At 45.4% G+C, this 19,586-nt stretch overlaps 1 protein-coding gene across 1 annotated transcript in view; it reads right to left on the minus strand.

The window, feature by feature from the left end:
• Positions 1 to 2,543: 2,543 nt before the first annotated feature.
• LOC144133758 (uncharacterized) overlaps positions 2,544 to 19,586 on the minus strand; it is an 85,748-nt gene continuing 68,705 nt past the window's right edge. The window contains exons 5-6 of the mRNA XM_077666876.1: positions 10,399 to 10,465; positions 2,544 to 2,814 (exon numbers count right to left, since the gene is read on the minus strand). Of these exons, the coding sequence (XP_077523002.1) occupies positions 2,544 to 2,814; positions 10,399 to 10,465 (338 nt within the window). The remainder of the gene's footprint in view (positions 2,815 to 10,398; positions 10,466 to 19,586) is intronic.

Raw genomic sequence — 19,586 nt, forward strand, 5'->3', positions numbered from 1 at the left:
ATTTTTACGTTGCGGTCTTTGTGTTGTTTGCGTACGTAGCGTTGACAAGTATGGTGACGCCCTGCCCGTCGCTTCACAGCGATAACAGCTTCGTAGCTAATCTCTCGACGCGATATCGTGTTGTAAACTGTTGTATTCGCCTTCGATTTGCCCATTCCTACCCTCACATAAAGTTTCAAGCGACATAGTTTTTGTTTTTCAGACAGAAGGGCGATTTTTCAGCTGTTAATCCTGACGAAGTAGCGTTGGTCATCGTCATAGCAACGGTCTCGCGAGATATCGAACAGAGAGCCCCAAACCAGCCAACATAGCCAAACCTGACAAAACCGCCAAACACAAATCGGCAGCCGAGACGTGGACCAAGATGAATGGGGCAGCTCCGCGCCTTCGTTTTGCTAAAAGCGACGATTTGGATCTGTTGCGCGATGTAAGGGATTGCAACCCCTCCGAGGATAACGTGCGATATGCAGGGCGATGGAATGAAATCGCTCTGCGCCTGTCAGGCAAAAAATAAAGTTTTCACCGCCCGCACTGTGCGCGACCGTACAGACCTGCTGCTTGCACGGTACGCAGACATGGACCGACGAAGCCTCCGCAGGTAAGTTACTTTGCCACTTCGCTTTAGTGCACAGTGCAATATGTCTAGAGGAAATGACAGTAAAAACGTTCCTTTTCATTGGTGTCACTTCTTAGGTCCGGAACCTAGGAGGAATACTCGGAACAGGACCAGCTCCTTGAGGAAATCCTCGCAATTGCTAAAGGGAACGGATATAAAATCAGTGTGTGTAAGAAAGCCCTAGAAAGCTCTGGCGACCGAAGTGCATCTACGGGCACGAAACGCGCAGCGGAGGCGCACACGGCAGAAAGCGTCCTCAGCATTGCCGGCTTGTGCACAGAATATAAGTCTGACATTTTTCCCTCGATGTTTTTGCATAAAACGCGCCTGCATCGGGTTTCCCGGCTTTTATTGGTACGATTCCAGCTCCTGGCGGAACCTCGGCATCCCAGGTGTTCGCCGAAATCGGAAACGGCAACAACGATCAGGACTCCGTCCCGGAGGCACCTCAGCAGTCACTGCTCGCCAGGGACGACGTTCTGGCCGAGCTCGGCGTGGATGACATTTGACCCGCGTCCAGTCCAACGCCTTCGCCTGGAAGCATTGCTCGTCAGGCAATGGAGACCGATGTCTATACGTCGCGGTCAGCTAGGAGCGAGCCGACACGCAAACCCGATAAGTCTCTTTCCCAGGTAGCCAGCTGTAACTTTTCAGCCGCACATATGCAGTGATTGTCTATCTGCACTGTAGAGCATGCTCACTTCAGAAATTTTCTCAAAGGCAAACATGAAGGCATCTTGTGAATTGGTATAGCTTAATATAACAGCACATTATGATGTAATAGTCATTGAGCACCTTGAATGCTATGTATTTTCGGTAATTGAAGGTGGCACATGTGGCCAACCATGACTTTGAACCTTATGCACAGCCATCAATCATCAACATAACTTAGAGCATCTAACTTAAGTTTATATTCACAGCACACATTTTTGATGAAGTATGCTTAAGCACAGAATGTGCCTAATTTCATCCTGCATTGCTGTTACCTTGCTTGAAGCACAAGTGTATGTAAAAAGTGGTTTATTATGCTTGTGCAGCATTGAACTTTATCTCAAGCAATGTGCCCACACTTAGTGCAGTGTGATCTCATTTCTTTTTCGCTGCATGTACGGGAAACTGAACAACAGTGCTTGTTTTTACCCTAGAAATGAATACAGCTGGCAGAAATTCGGCTTAAAGGATATCAAATGTGTGCAGCTACTTTTATGCCCCAATACTGAGCAAGCGGTTTTTTTTCTCACTGCTGCACCCTACAGGGAAAAGGACTCAAGCTGCGAAACAAGAGCAGGCAGATTATGAACTCATAGAAAAAAGAGCGTGACATGATAAATTCATTAAAGAAAGAGACTTCTTGATAGAATCCAGGCGCATTGTACTAGAAGAAGAGCGTCTCGCCTGGGAGGAGAAAACCCTAAAAGAACTGGAACTGAAGGAAAACGAAATGAAGCAAAAAGACCAAGACCAGGCAGAAGAAAGGCGCCTACGGTCAGAAGAGCGCACCGAGGAAAGGCGTGAGAGGACAGAAGAGCGCTGCATGGCTGCAGCCCAACAGACAACTTTTGTTGGCCTGATGGAAAATCTGCTGAACAAGATGGGAACACTTCAAAATATCATGAAAAAGGACAAATAAAAAGGCTGTGGATATTGACAATGCAGAAGCTCATCTGCACATTGTATACGTCTTAAAATTCACTCTTTATTGCAGCAGCTACATATACAGGGGTATGGTTGACACTGGCACCAATTAGAAAAAAAAAACTTGAAAAGAGAATGGACTAGGCGACAGATGTACCCACACAGACTCACATTTAGTATACCCTGGGTGACACAAACACTAGCACACAAAACTAACTAACAAAACAAACACAAAGTCTACCAATACACATGACCTGGGAACACCCAGTCTACTAGTGTCCGGTGTTCGTGCTCATGGTTCAGTGCTGATGAAGCGTTGCATGGGTCCAGTCAGTAGCATCCAGGTAGTCAGCGTCAAGGTGGATATCGAAGTGCTCAGGCTGGTGTCGCTGACGGTGTCGTACAAGCTACCGGTCCTAGTGCCCTTGGGAGCAATGATGGTGATGTTGGCATTCTGGGCACCACCCAGAAGGGTGGCAACTGCGCTGGAGACACCCCTGGCCGTAGTAGGTGGCTGCGTCAGCCGTTGACTCCTCGGAACAGGCTCAGGAACACCAGGAAGTCTACGGTGCGACGCAATAGAACTCGAGACCACCGGAGCAGTAGCTGGCGTTGCTCCCTTCCAGCCGAGGTGTTCCTTACCCGCCGGAACCTCCGCTTCTCTGTTCTTTTTTATGTACGTGGCGTAGAATGTCACCCGAGGTACACAAGCAGGCTAGGAGGATCAACTCCAAAGTACTGCGACACCTGACTGCCATACATGCATGTATGGAAGTTTGTAAGGATAGTGGCAGACTTATACATTTGGGCAACTTGTTGACGCAGAAGATTTTGATTTTCATTGTAGTCCAAAAACGCAAATTCAGCCAGCACCTTTCCGAAGCCCCACTCAATGGACTGGCGAACCCGACTCATGCTGTAATTGAATGCCAGCTATGTGGTTGGCAAGGAGGAGCCACTATAGGGCTTCATTAGAAGCGTTTTCAAGGGATAAGCACGGTCGCCATATATGACAGTCATGCGTCCCTCGTTCCACCAGCCTCTCCAGCTTAGCATACAGGCCGCTGCTTTTGAGTATGCCTGCAATAAAAAAGAGTTCAGTTGAGACACTTAATGAGAAAACTATGCGAGCAGTGTTAATATTTGTGGATCGATAGTGTTGCGTACATTAAATATAAGCCACTTTTCTGCAAGTGCACAATGAGTGTCTAAAATTGTTTGTTAGTTGTTTACTTTTAAAGGTACGTGGAAGACACTTTCATATACACAGAAGTAGAACCGGAGAAAAAGGTCCACCACCAGAGCTTCCTCTATTCGTGCCTTCCTTCGTAAACAATAATTGTATGTGTAGTACATTTATAATGTGATGTAAGCACTGTCTATGCCTCTCCATGACACACTACGTGTCATTGATGAGTCTGAATCATTACACCTATGATGGTTATTATGACATAATAGATCCTTTTACACCTCAGACAAAACAACCCACCTACATCATGACACCTTCCAGGGTGTGGGCCATCCAGTTGGCATACAATGCCATTCGGCCTCATGAAGGACTGATATTTCACACAGTGCTCCCCGCAGGGAGGCATCTGCAGCTGGCAGACGCTCGTGAGTGGCGACACCACGGGTTCCCGAGCATCCGCAGGGACATTCCCGCAGGGGGATGATGGTGAACAGTGCATCACAACGGACCCGAGAAACCACGCCTAGCTGTGTGTGGCATCGCCGTGTCTGGGGAAAAGGGGATCCTGGTGGTTGAGCTGATGCCGAGGGTTTGGACCTTTAAGGCCCGTCGGCGGAGGCAACACACCACTTTGGCCCCAGCTTCTTGTAGACGGCACCCCCGGCCTGACCCGACCGGGGGAAATCGGCAGTCGCCTTTTCCAGTCCTCCCCTCCGTCTTTCGCTTTCCTATGATCTATCTTAGAACTTTCCTGTCTCTTCCTCCCTTCTCGGTTTTTCACTTTTCATAGGCGGCGAGGGTTAACCTTGTGTGGCCAACCACCCTGAGTTGCGTCATATTTGGTTATAGCAGTGGTGTACAGCTGGCGTGGGCAGGGCTTGTTTTCAAGTTCCTATCCTGTCCCCTTGTTGAGCACCATGGTGGGTGGCTGGCACCATCGCCGAGGAACAAAATTTTTTATGGCTTCTTCTCTGATTACTAATTATCGCCCTCTGAAGAGGGGGCGGACCGATGTCACATCCCAGTTTTTCAACAAAAAGAAGACTTTTTCGAAGTACCACATCGTCCACAGTAAAGAAATAGAAAATCCAGCCAGACAAATATCCCCGTTCCTTCTTTGAAGAGTTCTTACAGATTCCTTGGGCCCTCAGTACAAAGTCCCAAAGTATGCTGGTGGTGACCTCCTGCTCGAACTGCTCGACATTACTCAAATATCAAAGCTTGCAAGCATTGAAACTTTTGGGGATATTCCTATCTCTGTCACACCGCACAGATGATTGATCACAGTACGTGGTGTCATCTCAGACAATGACTTTCTGCACCTAACAGAGAAAGAGATGCTCGAAGGAGTTTCTCCGCAAAATGTAACCAACGTTCATTGAATTACAATCCGCAAAGACAACAAAGAAATTCCAACAAAACAAATGGTCCTGACGTTTGCCTCTTGCACCCTACCCGAGTCAATCGAGGTAGGCTATGTAAAACGCACCGTTCGCCCATATATACCCAACCCTAGACGCTGTTTCAAATGCCAGAAGTTCGGTCACGGCTCACAAAGCTGCCGCGGTCACAACACCTGTGCTAAATGTCCCTAAATGACCACCAATCAGACGTCTGCGATGCCCCAGCACGCTGTGCAAACTGCGAAGGCTACCACGCTGCTTATTCAAGGCCTTGTCCTGCCTGGAAGAAAGAAAAGGATATAATTACAATCAAAACAAAAGATAATATCACATTTAAAGAGGCAAGAAGGCGTTAGGCGATGTCACATGACACTTTCTCCATCACTCCTCACACAATCTTCGCCAATGTGGTGCGCGGGCCTGGCGCATCACAGCGGCCTTCGGCATTTGCCCAGCTCACACTAAGTGAGATTGAGGCAGGGCCATCCGCGCCCCTGGCAGATGCAGCGAAAGCTGCTGTGCCACCCCCGCAAACGGGCCCGCCGGCCACCAAGCCGGCATCCCACAAGGCTTCTCGTGTTCGGGAGAAGTCCAGCACCCCCCTGCCCGTGGGTTCCCTGCGGAACTCCAGCGCCTCCACTGAGGCGATGGATACAACTCAGAGCTCGCCTCGGCCGCAAGAGCGGCTGGGCTCCCTTGACCAAAAAAAAAGAAAAAATCATGATAACAGGCCCTCAAAGAAAAGGGACCTGAGATTCAGAATACATCCCCTTAAAAATTTATAATGGCATTTCTTATCCGCTGAAACTGCCGTGGAATTTTAAATATCTATGGTGATGCAACAGATCTCCTACATTCTCTGTTTCCTGTGGCACTATACCTTCAGGAGATCAATTTGGGACCTTTACACAAAAATATTTTTAAAAAGTCTGAAGTCTTTCGCCATGACCATGAGCAGACAAATAGTCTTTCTGGAGGCGTTGCTGTTGTAGTTCAGAGCAGTGTTGCAACGCATGAAATCAAGCTCCAGACGAATTATGAAGCCATTTCAGTCACTGTCATTAGCTTTAAAACAATTATCATGTGCACAGTGTATCTTCAACCACACCTCACAGTAACACTCCACGACCAAGAAGCACTTTTTAATCAGTTACCGGAGCCATATCTGGTAGTTGGAGATTTTAATGCGCACTCCCCATTTTGGGGAAGTGAACAGACAGACACTAGAGGTCGGGTTTTAGAAGATTTTATTCTTTGCAACGTCTGCTTGCTCAATACAGGCAAACCCACATATTGCTCTTCATGCCCAGGTGAGATGAGTTGCATAGACTTATCTTTTAGATCTCCATCCGTTTTTACAGATTTTAAGTGGAATGTTCTTGACAACCTATACGGAAGTGATCACTTTCCAGTGATAATTAACTTTTCATCGCCACCACCAATCATTCCAACTAAACCACGCCGTCGGAAACCACTTAGCGGACTGGCCACTATTTCAAGAAAAGGCCTGTCTGGCGAAAATATTTTCGGATGATCTTACCATTGACGAAATAAATGAAATTTTTACATGTATAATGGCAGCTGCACGTCTAGTTATTCCGCATGCGTCAGGAGTAGTACGCCGAAACCACAAGGTTTTTTTATAACCAAGATTGCAGAGAAGCAAAAAGGAATCAAATCAAAGCCTGGGGAACTTTCCGAATATACCCCACACACGACAACCTCATAAATTTTAACAAGGCGAGAGCAGAAGCATGGTACATACGTCGCAATGCTGAAAAAAACTGTGTGGAAAAATTACGTATCGTCAATAAATAGTTCAGTTATATCAAAACAAATCTGGGAACAAGTCCGTAAACTTAATGGCAGCTTTTCTCTCTTCACAATTCCTTTCCTAACATCTCCGGATAGACAAACAAGCATTAGCGAACAGGCCGACAAAACTAGGGGAACACTTCGCCGCAGTTTCGAGCTCCTCACACTACACACAACGATTCTTAAAATACAAGAACACAACTGAAAAACAACGACTGCCGACCAGTGGCAGTGCAAATGAACATTGCAATAAATTAATTACATTACACGAAATGCGTACAGTACGTTCGGCTGGCAAACAGAGGGTACCAGGCCCAGGTGAAGTCCATTATGAAATGTTTGCACACCTCTCCGAAGATGCTGTAGGACCTCTTATGAAATTCTTCAATAAAATATGGCAGTCTGAAAAATGCGAGAGGCATGGAAAAACTCCGTGGTTGTGCCATTCCTGAAATCTGGAAAACCGCCAACTTCGGTTGGTAGTTACAGGCCAATAGCAATTATGAGTTGTCTCTAAAAGTTTTGAAAGTGTGCTAAACATTAGGTTAAGGTTCATCCTAGAATCACGAAAACTTCTTGATATCAAACAATGTGGATTTAAAAAAGCATGCTGTACAAACGATCATCTCGTCTGTCTTGAAAACACAGTCCGTGAAGCATTCATACACAAACAGCATTGTCTGGCAATTTTTTTGACTTGGAAAAAGCTTACGATACCACCCGGAGGTTTGGTATTCTTCGTGACCTCGCGGATCTAAGTATCCGTGGCAGGACGCTAAACTGTCTAAAAGACTTCATCTCTGACCGTTCCTTTCGTGTACGTCTAGGTTGCACGCTTTCGAAAAAATTCATCGAAGAAAATGGCGTACCGCAGGGCTGTATTCTAATTACCAAACTCTTTATTGTAAAAATGATCTCAATATGGCAAATAATTCCAAAGTCCATTATGTATTCCGTATAAGTTGACGACCTTCAAATTTCATGAACATCATTCAGTTTATCAACATGCGAAAGACAGATACAGCTTGCACTGAACAAACTAGCGACTTGGGCAGACCAAAATGGATTTAAGTTCTCTACACAAAAAACAGTTACCGTACTTTTCTCACTGAAAAGAGGCATGCAGATTGATCCCACCCTGCGCTTGAATGAAACTGTTCTACAAGTAAAACAAGGGCATAAATTTCTAGGCATAACTTTTGACAGAAAGCTAACATTCCTACCCCAAATAAACACCCTAAAAAAGAAAGCTTCCCGATCGCTAAATATACTAAGGATACTTTCACGGAAACATTGGGGTTCCGATAGTTTATGCCTTTTACAGATCTACCGCTCCGTAGTACTGTCCACTTTGGACTATGGATGCATTGTGTATTGGTCTGCAAGCCCATCATACCTCAAAAAACTGGATCCTATACAAAACCTGGGTCTCCGATAATCAACTGGTGCATACAGAACATCCCCAATAAACAGTCTACATGTAGAAACAAACGAACCATCTCGCAAACAGAAGAGCAATGTTTACCTGTGCGAATGTACTAAAAATAAGATGCTTACCAAAACACCTTTGTTACCCCATAGTTACCAAGTGCACATCTAGAAGAATATTCAATAAAACCTCAATCATTCAGACCTTTGTTATTGCGCTTTGAAGATGCATGTCATGAACTGGGCATACTAGATGCTCTACCTATGATTGTCCCAAGACACGATCCATTGCCGCCATGGCACTGCCCTCCCACCGCAGGTGACTTAACGCTTATACAGTTTCGTCAAAAACAAACACCACATAAACACCTAATACAAGAATACTTGGCTTTGTAAGAGAAAAATTCGAGCTACATGGAGTTTTATACAGACGGCTCTAAAACAGCGATGCACGTTGGAAGTGCCTTAGTACAGGGGAAATGGGAAAAGATAGTAAGATTACCAAATTATGTATCAATTTTTACTGCCGAATGCTATGCAGTATGTATGGCTGTGGACAAAGCAATACATGAGAGCATCAAAAACAGTATAATATACACCGATTCCCTGACCCTACTCACAGCGCTGAACTCAAGATATGCAATTGAACCCTTAGTGGGCAGCATCATACACAAAATAGAAAACTTCACAACACAAGGACATACGATAAGGTTCTGCTGGGTCCCGAGCCCCGTCGGCATAGAGGGTAACGAGAGAGCAGACGCAGCAGCAGTACGAGCTCAAAATGGTGAAATAAAAAATGTGGACAAACCTTTTAAAGACTGTATGAAGTTAATACATAACACTTTAAAGAACAAATGGTTGAAAGAGTGGGATAATGAACTCAACAACAAACTACACTTCATAAAGCCCATCTTGAGGGAATGCAAGTCATGCAGACACCAGCAACGTTTGACTGAAGTAATCATTTGTCGTCTTCGCATAGGACACACACACCTGACACACAACTACTTACTTACAAAAGAAGAAAAACCTCTTTGTTAAAGATGCGGAGATGAGCTCGCACTAAACCATATCTTATTCGCGTGTTCTGACCTAGAAGAACTAAGGAAAAAGTATTTTAGTCAGTTTTATAATCAATGTATTCCTTGTCACCCAGCACTACTCTTGTGCGATAATGCAATTGTTGATATTTCTTATGTTTTTAACTTTTTACGAGAAGTTGGTTGTCTTAATGAACAGTAAATGCCTCAGATTTATGCGATACACCTCAGCCACTTCCTCATTCCTGAGAAAAATGCTAAGATGTGTATTTCATTGGTTAGGGGCCTCGACATCCTTCCTCTGCAAAGGATGGCCGCTTAGGTTACCTGACCTTTTTAAAGTTTCTACCATTGGCCATTTCGAAAAATTCTGCCTTTTACCTTCACTAAATGGTGAAAAATAACATTTTAGGTCCTTTACACCACCACTTCATTTTTGTCATATAAAATCCGGCACAAGACAATTTTCTATACCTTGCGTTTGGCACATGATGACCTTAGCCGCCTATGTGCCATAAAACCCAACACAACACATTTAACACAGTGCACCCACTTGTGGCCGAAAAAGTAGTACCGTTGGTTCCTTGTAGGCCGGCATATCGGGCGTGCAGTTTCATCGATGAACGCCCAGCAGTTAGGCAGTGCTGCACCACGACTGTATGCGGCCTGCGGCACGATACAAGAAGACACGCTCCAAGCTCAGCTTTTGGTTGCCCGTAAAATAGGAGCATCATTTCCTTTTAGGTAAGCTCCGTCACATAAAACCTTGTGCTGTAGATGACACATACCCTAACACAAATACGCACATTAATAATAAGTAAAATTCATACTTTACAATGCCAACAAGAAATAATAACATAAAAATAAGTTCACATGACTACATTTATGTGAAGCTTGGTCAGGTAAAACGCTGAAATCAGAAAACAGTTTTCAAGTGTAGGGGAATTGTGCGTGACATAATACTGCTGTGTATGCCTCATGTCTCAAGTTCTAGAATTTTTCTAAGAAATGCAACACCATGCCGTGTGTTGTGTGTGGTTATTTTTTCTCTATATTTTGCCCTGGCACACTTCCACAGCAATTTGCGAGACTTGGGATTTCCGTTGCGAAGTCTTCCATTCCCATGTACCGTCGACAGCTCAGATGCCCCTCATTTAAGCAAAAACTAATTGATGCAGACAAGGTGAGATATCCTGCAGTGTAAAAAAAATTGGGCATTGCGGCTCCGTGCAGAACTGCCGCAAAAAAGATATAACAAAGTTAACTTACTTTTGCAAGCTCTCCAAGGCCAGCAGGAGACAACCAGGCATGATTGTTGCAGTTGTTAAAAAGATGCCTGAATGCATTTGCAATATGAGAAATCACCGGCGAGGCCACACTTGACATCACGGATGAGTGCCTACCGAATATGGCCTCGAGGTCGCACCATCTGTTGGGGTAAACAAGGCGCCGAAGCGTGATGCACAATGCTTCCCGACCAGGCACGGTCACGTTTTGTGCGCTCTTCACAGTCTCCGGCACGAGAAGCGCACGAAACAGTTCATCCAAGTGCACCTTCTCAAACGTAAACTGCTGCCTGAAAACTGTCGGCTCTATACTTCCAATCTAGAGCAGTCCTTGGCGCGACCGGTAGCGAAACAGCACCGACTTTCTGCTGCGCCGTAAGTGGTACGCCACGTCGCCGAGTGAGCCGTACAAAAGCTGTCGTTCCGCCCTTGTCATCAGGAGGTCGTCAATCTCCTTCCAAGACAGCGACGACAGTACATACGGAGTAGCTAATGTACTTCGAGGCATTGCGAAGCTCCGAGTGGTACACGAGCAAAATCGACGCGTGTTGCTCACTAATGCAGCCCGAATGATATTAATAGATTGTCAAAGTGCGCAAAACATCAGGCGAACCGCGTACACGAGAGAAACACGAGGACAGACCGAATGGCTTGGCTTAAAGACTTGTCTTGGATGATTTAGGCTACAACCAGTGTGTGTTTCTTAGGAGATGGCGCTGGGAGTAACGCGCAGCGTGCGTCGCGTACGTGTAACTATAAGGGTTTCAAACGACCTGCGTGCTGGCTACGTATACTTCTCACGGTTGCGTACGTGAACCCTCTACGTACGTGAAACTAAAACTCTCTATTAACCGTGTCCGACATGAGCCGGCGCTACTAGAGTCACTAAATAAAACTTCAGAGTACCCGCACTGTAGCACGGCGGTAAGCAGGGGCGGCCATTTTGATGTTTATCATTGTTGTCAGATTGCCGCTTCTGCGACCTCGACGCTAACTTTGGCCCGAGCATTTCGTAAACAACGCTGCTAGCCATCCCTAGGCTGCAGCGGGGATCGCGCGGCGTGGAACCGCTCAGATGCAAAGGGCACCGCCGTTACCATCAGTTTAGGCTTTCGTCATGGGGAGCCGCTCCTTGCATTATGAACTTCAATATTCCAGGTTATTGTTGATTATTCTGCGCAAATTTTTCTTGACTCTGCACAATCGGCGTTGCGCTGTTCGTACCCTTTATTATATATTGCGATAGGCGATCGCCTCCTCAGTAGAGGCTGTTGCTATAAAACATCATGCGTTGCCTTTTAAACTTTCTTTTATATTGTAGGAGCTAATGTGTCAACACCATGGGAGTATTGCTAATGGCCCATTGTAGGCAGCGGTCGAGTACAATGCTACTATGGGTATCGTCGCGGTTACTCCAAACTTCTCCAGCAGAAATATACGAGTGCTCCGGCTGGGCAACTGATGGTAACTAAGGCAAGGGTAACCCCGCTTGAGGTAATATACCGCTCGGCGCACTGGTGTCGGCTTCAAACAGCGGCTTAATCTGGAAGCGAGTGGGAGCGAGCCGTCTGCACGCGTATTCGCAACTTGTAGCCGGTGTAGCTCGATAGTCAGCACGCTTCAAAGAGTAAAGCAATCACTATAGTTCCGTGAAACTTTCAGGGCTCGTTACAGGCAATGGCATAATCTCGCGGTACACTAACGCAGGCATTCGATTTTCAGCGTCACTTTTCATGCACGCAGCTGCTTGCCGGCTGATTTTCGGAAAGCACACAGCGGCTTGTGCTAGTCATAACTTGAAAAAAAAATATCCTTGCCACCCGGCCGCAATTGCTTTTAAATTGGGAATAATTGCTTATTGAAAACACGGAAAGGAGCAGAGCTCAGAACGCGCTGGACCAGCCACATGCTTTGGATTTTATTTTTCAGTTGAAAGAGAGAGCGAATTTAAAGTGCATGCTTCACTGATAGTGGTTCTGGGCAGTATCCATACACGTATTCCATTCCACATTGATTAAAAAAACCTCAAGAAAATTTTGGGAAACCCTAACATCGGCAGGCTGGAAATAAAGTACGATATACTATTTCATAATAACGATGTAAGCTATGATAGGCTATTTAGTTAGAGTCTAGCTTGGATACTTTTTTTTGGTGTGTAACGCAGTGGACATGTCCAAAAACTCAAGACACTGTTCTCCGCAATTTCATTAAGCAGTTTTCATTTACTGATACTCGGCACTGTAAAAAATAACCACTATCAGGAGTCAAAAACAATTAACGCTGAAAGCAGTGCCACCAAGTCAACATCTGAACAGAATAATAATTTCATTCACGAGATACCACCTTACACGAAATACAAATTCATTCAGTGTTGAAAACAATGTGGACAAAGGACAGCTTGAACAAAGTGCAAGCCTTTTGAGAGCACTGCAGCTGCTACACCACAAATGCTTCATATGCTTCGAGACAACAGGAACTAAAATGGCAGCAGGTGAAACCAAACATTTGCATGAAAAAATAAATCAATTTTAAACTTTTGCATGCCCCGCAGGGGGGCGCCTGCAGCTTTCAGGCGTCGCGACGGTGAGTGGCGACACCGCGGGTTCCCGAGCATCCGCAGGGACATCCCCGCAAGGGGATGATGGTGAACAGTGCATCACCACGGACCCGAGCACCCACGCTTCGCCGTGCGTGCCATCGATGTGTCCGGGGAAAAGGGGATCCTGGTGATTGACCCGATGCCGAGCGTTTGGACATTTAAGGCCCCTCGGCGGAAGCAACACACCACTTTGTCCCCAGCTTCACGTAGACGGCACCTCCGGCCTGACCCGACCGGGGGAAATCGGCAGTCGCCTTTTCCTATCCTCCCCTCTGCCTTTCACATTCCTATCTCTTTCTCACAACTCTCTTATCTCCTACTCACTTAGTTTTTTCACTTTTCATAGGCAGCGAGGGTTAACCTTGTGTGGCCAACCACCCTGAGTTGTGTCGTATTTGGTTATAGCTGAGGTGTACAGCTGGCGTGGGCAGGACTTGCGTTCAAGTTCCTGTCCCGTTTCCTTGTTGGACTCCATGGTGGGTGGCTGGCACCATGACTGAAAAACTTCATTTTTTATGGCTCCCTCCCTTTCCAAACCCGATCGCTCTCTCAAGAGAGGGCGGAACGAAGCAGCAGACTTTTTTTCAAAAAAGAAACCGACATTGACATTCACCAAGTTCTATGTTATCCACAGCGAAAGCAATGAAAAACAAGCACGAATAATTTCGCCGTTCCTCGTGTCTAAATGCCTAACAGATACCCTAGGCCCTGGCTACAAGGTGTCTAAAATGGCCAGCGGAGACTTATTGTTAGAACTCCTTGACAACAACCAGAACTCGAAAATCGCAAACATTACTTCCATCGGAGAAATCCCAGTTTCCATAACAGCGCACCGATCCCTAAACTCAGTCCGTGGTGTCATCTCTGAAAACGACTTCATACACCTAAGCGAGAAAGAATTGCTGGAAGGCCTGTCTGACCAAAATGTCACAGATGTGTACAGAATCAAAATCCGGAAAGACAATAAAGAAATAGAGAAAAAACACTTGGTTCTAACATTCAATACAAGTACATTACCAGAAACCATCGATGTAGGATACTTAAAAGTAAATGTCAGGCACTACATTCCAAAACAACGAAGATGCGTCAACTGTCAAAGGTTTGGCCATGGCTCACAGAGCTGCCGCGGCCGCAAAACGTGCGCAAAATGTGCTTCCAAGGATCACGTTTCTGAGGAATGTGACGCAGCCCTGCGCTGCGCTAACTGCGAAGGAGAACATGCTGCATACTCCAGGGCCTGTCCGTCCTGGAAGAAGTAAAAAGAGATTATCACGATAAAAACCATGGAAAACATTTCATTTAGAGAAGCAAGAAGGCGATTTGCCGTTACCAACTAGTTCTCCTTCACAGCAAAATCCAGCTTTGCTGATGTGGTGCGCAGGGGCGGTGCACAACACAGCACCCCGGTGCCTGCCGACGCCACTTCCATCGAGCCAATGGCAGGGCCATTCACGCCCCAGGCGGGGTCAGCGAAAGCTGCCCTGCCAGTGTAAAAGCAGGGAGCGCGGGTCCATGCGTCGGCATCCCGCAGGACTTCCCCCTACCGGGGGAGGACAGAAACCCACAAACCCGCGGCTTCCCCGCGGTCCTCCAGCGCTTCTCGTGAGGCGATGGATATAACTGCCACTCCGCCTGCTTTGCAGCTGCGGAACAGCTCTCTTGAACGACAAAAAGACAGGCCCCTAATAACGGGCCCACTACCTAAGTAAATCCCCTTTCATTTTCTCTCAAAAACATAAATATGGCCTTTTTAATCCATAGGAATTGTAGAGGACTTATGCGGAATTACAGCGACATAACACATATCTTAGGGTCAATGTTACCCACAGCTTTATGTCTTCAGGAGACCAATCTTGGTCCACAACATGTACAGTACTCACGGATTGAAATAGTACATTCGGAGCGCGTGGCCGTCGCTTCATGGAGCGCCACCCGAAGACGCTCATGGAACCAAGGTGGTGCATTGTGGTATGGCGTGAGAGGGAGAACATCTACAAAGCAGAATTGTTCCTTCCAGTAGCCAATCAGCCGGCCTGTGGTTTACCACATGCCTGCGTGGCACTGCAAGGCTAGCGCTCCGAATGTCCTATTTCAATCCGTGAGTACTGTACATATCCTGACACATTATAAAACTTTAAGACGCGATCGAGAGCAGGCAAATCGGCTATCGAGAGGCGTCCACGATAGTCGTTCAAAGCGGCGTCCCTGCTCAAGAAATTAAACTCAAAACAAAACTTGAGGCGGTTGCAGTCAGTATCGGAAGCTACAAAACACTAACAATCTGTTCCGTATACATTCCTCCACATTTTACGTTAACACTCCATTATCTACAGCAACTGATCAGAGAACTTCCGGAGCCATATCTGTTACTTGGGGATTTTAATGCTCACTCCTCCTTGTGGGGAAGCGAACGTTGTGACGCTAGAGAACAAATAATCGAAGATTTTATCCTGACGAATAATCTATGTCTTTTAAATACGAAAAAGGCGACATACTGTTCCCCAACGTCTGGTAAAATGAGCAGTTTAGACCTGTCTTTTTGTTCACCTTCTGTTTTTAGCGATTTTAAGTGGGACGCTTTAGACAACCCGTTTGGGAGTGATCACCTACCAGTTTTTATAAGCCTATCATCCTCACCTGCAGTCATCCCAACAAAACCACGGCGATGGAAGCTACATTTAGCTGATTGGCCGTTGTTTTGAGAAAAGGCCCGATTAGAAGACATTTACTCAGAAACACTTAGCATAAATGAAAGCAATGAAATTCTCACAAAGTCTATCATCGATGCTGCACGGCTAGCTATTCCCCTGTCCACAGGCGTGGTGCGCCAGAACCACAAGGTATGGTGGACGCGAGAATGTTGGGAAGCCAAAAAACAACAGAATAAGGCGTGTGGTGTATTTCTTAGGTATCCTACTCACGAAAATCTAATAGTTTTCAAAAAGGCAAAAGCTAAGGCCCGATATATACGGCGCAACGCGGAAAAATTGTCTTGGCAAAATTATGTGTCTTCAATAAACAGCTCGGTAAAATAAAAAAAAACTGTGGGAGCAGGTCAGAAAAGTAAATGGAAGCTATTCTCCATTCACCCTTCCTCTGCTGACGGATCCTGGTATTCATACAAGTATTAAAGAACAAACAGGCATTTTGGGGCAACATTTTTTTATAGTTTCTAGTTCTTCCCACTATACACAGTCATTCGTAAAATACAAAAACACAACCGAAAAAGAAAGGCTCCCTACAGCAGGCAGCACAAACGAGCCTTACAATAATTTGATTACACTTCAAGAAATACAGAGAGTACTGTCTATAGGCAAACAAACTGAACCAGGATCCGACGAAATTCATTATGAATTGCTGTCCCATCTATCTGAGCAATCTGTAGAAGTTCTGTTAAAATTTTTTAACAAAATATGGGTAGTAGGGAAAATACCAGCTGCTTAGAAAAAAGCCGTTATTGTTCCATTTCTAAAACCAGGAAAGCCACCAACCTCCCCTAACAGTTACAGGCCTATAACCCTTACAAGCTGTCTTGCCAAACCTTTTGAGTGTTATAAATATTAGATTAATGTTTATTCTAGAGTCCAGAGAGCTTCTTGATGTCCACCAATGTGGTTTTAAAAAAACATGTTCCACAGTCGACCATTTAGTCCGCCTGGAAGACACAATCCGAGAGGCCTTTATACACAGGCAACATTGCCTTTCAGTTTTTTTTCGATATGGAGAAGGCATATAACACGACCTGGAGGTTCGGGATTCTTCGCGACCTTGCAGAGCTGGGTATCCGCGGGAGGATGGTTAAAATTTTTGAGCGACTTTTTATCCAACCGTTCTTTCCAAGTTCGTCTCGGCGCAACCCTCTCAAATAATTTTACACAGGAAAACGGCATTCCTCAGGGATGCATTTTAAGTACTACATTGTTGACAGTAAAAATGATTTCTTTAACCAGTATAATCCCAGTCCATTATGTACTCGGTCTACGTAGATGACCTTCAAATTGCATGCACATGTTCTAGCCTGGCAACTTGTGAGAGACAACTACAACTCACAATAAACAAATTAGCACTTTGGGCAGACAGACATGGATTTAGGTTTTCTCCACAGAAAACTGTTGCGGTTCTGTTCTCGCTGCAGAGAGGACTGCAGATTGATCCCACCCTCCACTTGAACGACACCACACTTCCAGTAAAACAAGAACACAATTTTTTAGGCTTAACTTTTGACAAAAAGCTAACGTTTCTACCACATACAAACACCCTAAAAACGAAAGCCACCCAATCCCTGAATATACTCAAAGTACTCTCACGGAAGCGTTGGGGATCCGATAGGAGGTGCCTATTGCACATCTATCGCTCTCTAGTACGCTCTTCGTTAGACTATGGATCCATAGTGTATGGGTCTGCGAGGCCATCATACCTTAAAAAGCTGGATCCAGTACAAAACCTCGGGCTGCGCCTTTCAACTGGTGCTTACAGAACATCACCCATAAATAGCCTTCACGTAGATGCTAATGAACCGACCCTTACCAACAGGAGAACAATGCTTACCTGTGCATACGTACTGAAAATAAGGTCGCTACCGAAACATCTTTGTTACACCATAGTTACAAAATGCCCGTCCAGAACACTGTTCACCAACAAACCTCAAGCTGTAAAACCATTGCTCCTCCGCTTTGAAGAATTATGCCAAGAAATAAACATACTAGATGCACTTCCTGACGTAGCCCAGAGACCCGATAGGTTGCCACCTTGGTACTTTTTCCTGGTGTATGCGATTTCGCACTGACACACATTCAAAAAAGACATACCCCACTGGAATATATACAGCAAGTGTTTCTTGGAGTAAGTGAAAAATTCAAGAATTGCACAGATTTCTACACAGATGGATCTAAAACAGCACTCTATGTAGGTAGCGCGATAGTTCAATGGAAATGGGAAAAAGTAGTCAGGCTGCCTCAGTGCGCTTCAATCTTTACAGCAGAATGTACGCCATTGCTCTAGCTGTAGAACAAATATTGAAGAAAAACATACAAAACAGTGTTATCTACACTGACTCCTTCAGCGTATTTACAGCAATAAACCCCAGAAATGCAACCGAACCCTTATAGGAAACATAATATATAATGTAATACGAGTTGATTCACAAGGACATACAATAAAGTTTTGCTGGGTTCCCAGTCACGTGGGCATCAGCGGAAATGAGAGGGCTGATGCATGCGCCGCACTTGCCCTTAACGCAAAAATAAAACCAGTAAACATACCGCATAAGGACTGCTTCAAGTTAGTCCAGAATAAATTGAGAGAAAAATGGCAGGCTTCTTGGGACAACGAGGTTAACAACAAGCTGCACTTTGTAAAACCTGTCCTGGGTGAATGGAAGACCTGTAGGCACCAGGAACTGTTTGTTGAAGTAATTTTATGTCGTCTCCGCATTGGACATACACACATTTCACAAAATTTCTTACTAACGAAACAAGACAAACCTCGTTGTGAAAGATATGAAGACGAACTAACAATGAACCATATTTTATTCTCTTGTGCGAAACTCGGAAAACAAAGAAATAAGAACTTTACGAAGTCTTATAATGAATACATTCCGTTACACGCAGCGCTGCTTTTAGGCGAAAATACCATTGTTACCATATCTTCCGTTTTTCGCTTTTTAAAAGAAGCAGGTGTTCTTCAGAAACTGCAAATTTTGATCCACAGGTTTGCTTTATAATATGATGCATTTCAGCCATTTTCTCACTCCATGAGAAGAGGGCTGAGGTGGTTATTTGAATGGTTGGGAGCCTCAGGATCCTTGCCCAGCCAAGGATGGCTACTGAGGTTATCTGACCTAGAGTCACTAAATAAAGATTTAGAGTACCGGCACTCTTTTCTCCTATTGTTCTGTGCCGCCGCCACGATCATTGGTCAGTTTGCATCACGTGATAGTTGTACTGCGACGGTTCATGGGGGCTGCCATTTTGTGGCTTATGCGTTTTCAGTCGGGAAACTGGTAGTCCTAGTGCTGCGACGCTGCGAGTGCTGCCGGTGACCGACTCAGTGACCAGGGATTCCGCGCCTCGCAGCATTTCAGCTGCACAAGAGCATACGAGGATGCCGTTTTGCTGCGTTGTTGGCTGTTTCAACTCGCAGAATGATGGAAAACGCTTACCGTTTGCATCTGAGCGGCTCCATGCCGTACGGCTACGATCCCCGCCGCAGCGCAGGGTGGCTAACAGCGTTGTTTACAAAATGGCCGGGCCAAAGTTAGCGGCGAGGTCGCCGAAGCAGCAATCTGGCAACAATGATAAACAACAAAATGGCCGCCCCTGCTTACCGCCGTGCTGCAGTGACGGTACTTTAAGTCTTTATTTAGTGACTCTAATCTGACCTTCTTGAAAGCGTTTATTTTTAGCCATTTATAAAATTTCTTCTTTCTCTTATTACTACCAGAACGAAAAAGCAATTTAAGTCCTCTACACAACCATGTTTCCTCCCACCTACAGAAAAGTGTTCATATACCTTGAGCCTGGCGCATGATAGCCTTAGCTGCTTATGTGCCATTAAACCCAGCACAACACAAA

Source organism: Amblyomma americanum, chromosome 5, assembly GCF_052857255.1.
Source record: "Amblyomma americanum isolate KBUSLIRL-KWMA chromosome 5, ASM5285725v1, whole genome shotgun sequence".
NCBI lineage: Eukaryota > Metazoa > Arthropoda > Arachnida > Ixodida > Ixodidae > Amblyomma > Amblyomma americanum.